Source organism: Phalaenopsis equestris, unplaced genomic scaffold (genome assembly GCF_001263595.1).
Source record: "Phalaenopsis equestris unplaced genomic scaffold, ASM126359v1 Scaffold000130, whole genome shotgun sequence".
In the NCBI taxonomy this organism is placed as follows: Eukaryota; Viridiplantae; Streptophyta; class Magnoliopsida; order Asparagales; family Orchidaceae; genus Phalaenopsis; species Phalaenopsis equestris.
In genome coordinates, this window is record NW_018164572.1 from 283,114 (window position 1) to 287,983 (window position 4,870).

A 4,870-nucleotide genomic window follows, 5' to 3' on the forward strand; every position below is an offset into this window, starting at 1 on the left:
TGGTCACGTAGGTCGTAGTGGTGAATTGTAATGACGTCCATAGACTGTGAAGCTCGGAGTTTGGAGCTGCAAAAATTGTGAACCACGTTGGTCGTAGTTAGTCACGTAGAATGTAGTGCTAAGTTGTAATGATGTTTGTAGGTTGTGAGGGTCAGAGTCGGGAGATGCACAAGCATATGTGAGGTGTGTTGTTACCCCAAATTTGAGATGCGTTGTTGCACTGTCTTTGGTTTCTGTTGTAACACCGTCTTCGTGATGCGCTCTGCATCGTCTTTGGATCAGCTCAATGTTTGGGATGATGAGCCACTTCGTTGTTTGCTTCTTAACTCTGCAACGTTAGTTGTAACTTCGTACAGAGCTTTCATTGCAATGAGTGGGTGGCAGTCGGTGGTGATCGACAGTGGTCGACAAATGGTGGTCGACGGTGGTTGGTGGTGGTTGGCGGTGGTTGGCGGCTACATGAGTAGGAGGCAACTTCATCTCCTTATCCAAGCTTTAGTCTTTTCAAGCTTCAAGCTTTCTCCTTCTTTTCAAGAGAGGGGTAAGACTCTATTTATAGAGTCTCGAATGCAATTAATGAAGGAATATAAACCACTCTGATCGGACGACCCAACAAGATTCATTCGATCAAACGGTGTTTTATGGACATTTGAGTGTCTTAACAATGTCATAATTGAGCAATTTTGGGCTTATTAGATTCACTTATAAAAACACTTGATTCGACTACAAGCTCGCTATATTCGATATTTGTTCGAATTTTCAAATATGCTCAAAAAGCTTTCAAATGTGGTTTAATGACTTGATCGGAGCATAATTTGGTTTGAATTTAACCAATTTTGGTAACATTTGGTCTGTCTTGTCGAACCGGTCAGTTTGACTATATGTTTGCTGAAATTAGAGCTCTGGATGACTTTTAATTAAAATTTGAATGCATTTGCTTAAAAATTTATCTCGATATTCAAGTTCTGTTCTGAGATTCATGCTCATTATGAGAATTTGTTATTCACCGTGCATATTGAATGTAAAAAACTAATATTTAGCCGTTAGATATATAAATACATAGAAATTGATTTGTATGTATGTAAACAAACCTTAAAATAAAGTATTGCATTGAAAAATTAATAAATAAATGTAGTAGGAGAATGAACTGCTACCAAAAACAGACTCTAGAATAAATCAGGATGATGCAGAAGTTAAGATTAATTTACTCTTAAAAGAAGCCCATGAATTTAAAAAGTCGTCAATCGTTAAAAAGTAACAAGCAGATTTAAAAAAAAAGAACAAAAAAAAAAAGAAATTACATAAATAAAAGAATAATGTCTCGGGCCGTGAATCAAATATAAGAAATAAAGAAAGAGAGGAGATTCATCATAAAAAAAAATAATTTATGAGAAGCGTCTAACAGTTTATTTATATAGTCATCTCCTATTTATAGAAAAAGAGATACAATATCTGAAGTTATATTTATGCCCTATTTTATACAGTTGTAGGGCTCGGTTGGCTGGACTAGTGAGCCTTTGGTAGGCGCTGCCGGCCAGCTTGGCTTGGTAAATGTTGTCGGTTGGCTAAGCTATGGAGGCCCATCGGTTCGCCGGGTTTGGTAAGTGCTGTTATTAGGCTGATCTTTTGTTGTTAAGGGGTCGGCAATATTGATCATGTCGACTAAGTTGTACCGATTGATTGGTCAAACTAATAGTCGATCTTTGATTCATAATGAGGAACTCATGTCAGCAGAATGAAGCGAGGCTATCAAGCATAGGGTGAATGACCATAATTCAATAAGTAGCTGCCCTTAAACAAAGAGATCCCAGGGATGGCTAAGACTTGTCATCTTGATGATATTTAGGAACTATTGGGTGCCTTAAATAGAATTGCATGACCCGGGGGTTTGCTCATCCCTTGGGCTAGTTTCCTGTGCTTTGCTTCTAGTTAAACCACTTAGGTTCGAGTCGTTTGGTTGCCTTTGTTGGTATTGGCCTTGATATGCTGGTCAGATAACTGGACCTCCGTGTCTTCCAATTGTGGGTCATCCTCTGTTTTATTATTCTTCCAACTACACCGCCGTATCTCTTTGAGATCTTTACTAGCACTTTTTTTGTGTTCAATACATATAATTTACAAGAAATTAAAAAAAAAAAAAACATTTCCATTCATGCCACTTAATTCTCATGTATTTTATATATCCGATGCTTAAACTTAAGTTTTTACACACATGCACTTTATTTGTCCAAGATAATATATATTAGAGTTTTTAAAAGTTAAAATAGCTATATTGTTTATGTGATAAAAAGATTTGAATGGTAAAAATATAAAAAGTAAAGCTTAGGTGTTACATATGTAAATACATAAGACATAGGTGTTATGTATGTAAATACCCATTAAAAAATTCTCCAATGAACTGTCAAAACTCCATATCAATCACTTGGACAAAAGATATATTAAAGCCTTGTATTTTACAATAAAATTGCTCCAAAATTTTCCCTCTACATGTTTAGTACATTTTTGGAATAAATGTTTCTAACGTCAACATGACATAAATTGTGCAACAGAGGTCAAATAAAAATAGATTAAATTAATTGCAAGTTCAGGCCTTCAATAAATGCAAGTGATGTAACTACTAAGAATCTTAGATCCATAATCATTTAATATAGTGCAATGACATGAATGACAAACAATTTCAAAAGTTTGACTGGTCAATAGCAATATATGAAGTCAACTAGGCAAAAGTTGTCTATAACTTAAAAAATAAAATAAAAATCTCCAAAATCATTATTTTTGTTGTAGTTGTGGGAACATATTATGAAACTTTTACTAATGGCATCATAGTGTACAACTACATGCACATATGAATTCAAACCTTCAATCTAAGTGATAGCTATCATGAAAAAAATTGTTGCATGTTGATAGCTCTAGAATTTTAAAGCTAAGAGGACCCCAAGTCCTTAGGAAATTTATCCATTCACAATAAGGCTGATCTCATATTAAAGAAGTTTACTTGTCCGTTCACAATAAGGCTAATCTCATACTAAATCTTACGATGAGTAGATATGGACCATATAAGATTTCCTTAAACCCATGTGACATTATCTTATATATTCAAGCGGGCAGAAGAAAATATACCCGTGTCGTAAGTTTATAAAGTATAGCAATTATAAAGTCACTAATCCAAAAGTTATTCTGCGAAGAGACCTTTAAAGAGAGAAATAGGAGAATGAGCGATCCCAAAACAAACAAACACACACACAAACTGGGTTTTAAATTGGCTCAATAGTAATTGTATGGATATTATATGGTATATGAAGAAGTTTCAATATGTATTTAATAAGAACAAAAGTGAGTTCTCTAAAAGTTGGGCTCATCCCTAGAAAGAAATCAAGTAAATGAGATTTATAGTTAGGAGAGGTATATTAAGATGACTTGAAAAGAGTAATAGCATATTCAAACTAAGTTGGACTCATCCCAAGAAAAAAAATAAGTAAACATGAATTTATGTGTGAATTTATGGTTAGGAGAAGTATATCAAGAAGACTTGGAAAGAGTAACAACATAATCAAAATATAAAAGAAAAGCGACAAAGAGAATTAAATAGAAGCAATAGTAGCTCTGGTTGGTTCTTCTCTTCTTCATTGTCTAGAGAAAGTTTAGCACTGAAAGTTATATCCGATGCTTAAACTTAAGTTTTTACACACATGCACTTTATTTGTCCAAGATAATATATATTAGAGTTTTTAAAAGTTAAAATAGCTATATTGTTTATGTGATAAAAAGATTTGAATGGTAAAAATATAAAAATTCTCTGCAATTTATATTATATTATACCTTTCTGCATGTTCTTTATATCTTTCTTTACCGTATTTTCTTACATAGCTTCTTTTCTTTCTTTATTGCACTGTAGTATATGCATTTGCTTGTATTCTTGCTTTTAATTACTATCTTTTAGTATGTTCATACAATCCCCTAGGATAGGCCACTCGAGGCATGATTTTTCTTTTCTTTACTCACTTCACGTAATGAGATAACGACGTGACCGATTGACGATTCCTCTCCGAACAACAGCCAAGACTACAATAAAAGCTGGAGATAGAAGCCTCAACTGAACCTCGATAGATTAAATAACATATCTATAGGACGTAGAGGTTGTTCGTTCGGTACGACGTAAATCATCACACTATTTTTTAAGACTTTCTATGATTTTATATCGTACGATATAAGTCCTAAATTTTTTAGGATTCCGATGTCGTCGTTCGGTACGACATAAATCCTAGCATTTTCTCGGGCTATTTGCATATGACATGCATACACAAATCCCGAATATCTAAATAACTTGTAGGACTGAAATATCATATAATTTCTCTTTCAAAGATGTAAAACCAAACCATAGATTAGTTTGAGATGTCATTGAAGCTTCTTCAGTATCTTCGACATTTCCTACTTTTCGCTTCTTTATATTCCAAAAATAATTGCTCCATATTGGGCCATTCCCATTTGACTTTCCTATAAGCAATCGTGGAAACTTAAACATTGAATTCTTGAAGACGAAACCCTGATTTTAATCGAGATTCTTCTTAGGTAACTTCAGTTATCTAAGATATAATTAACTATAGGGGCTTGCCCTATAGGAAATTAAGAACCCAGATTAATATAAATCCTATATAATCTGTGTACTAGATAGGGGAATTTGTCGGCTATAAATTTCACAGACCAAAATAGTAATAAACTTTTAAGTTTAGATAGTTAAGTCTACCAATAATTGATGCATTCATCATTCGAGATGATATATTATTTATGTCATCGTGCTCAGCTATTTAAACTATTAGATATATTAGGTATATTAGGTCTCATCATTTTCCCCACACACACACACACACAC

At 33.7% G+C, this 4,870-nt stretch overlaps 1 protein-coding gene across 1 annotated transcript in view; it reads left to right on the top strand.

The window, feature by feature from the left end:
- The first annotated feature begins 255 nt into the window (after nucleotides 1–255).
- LOC110021288 overlaps nucleotides 256–4,870 on the top strand; it is a 10,545-nt gene continuing 5,930 nt past the window's right edge. The window contains exon 1 of the mRNA XM_020719726.1: nucleotides 256–541. Within this exon, the coding sequence (XP_020575385.1) occupies nucleotides 256–541 (286 nt within the window). The remainder of the gene's footprint in view (nucleotides 542–4,870) is intronic.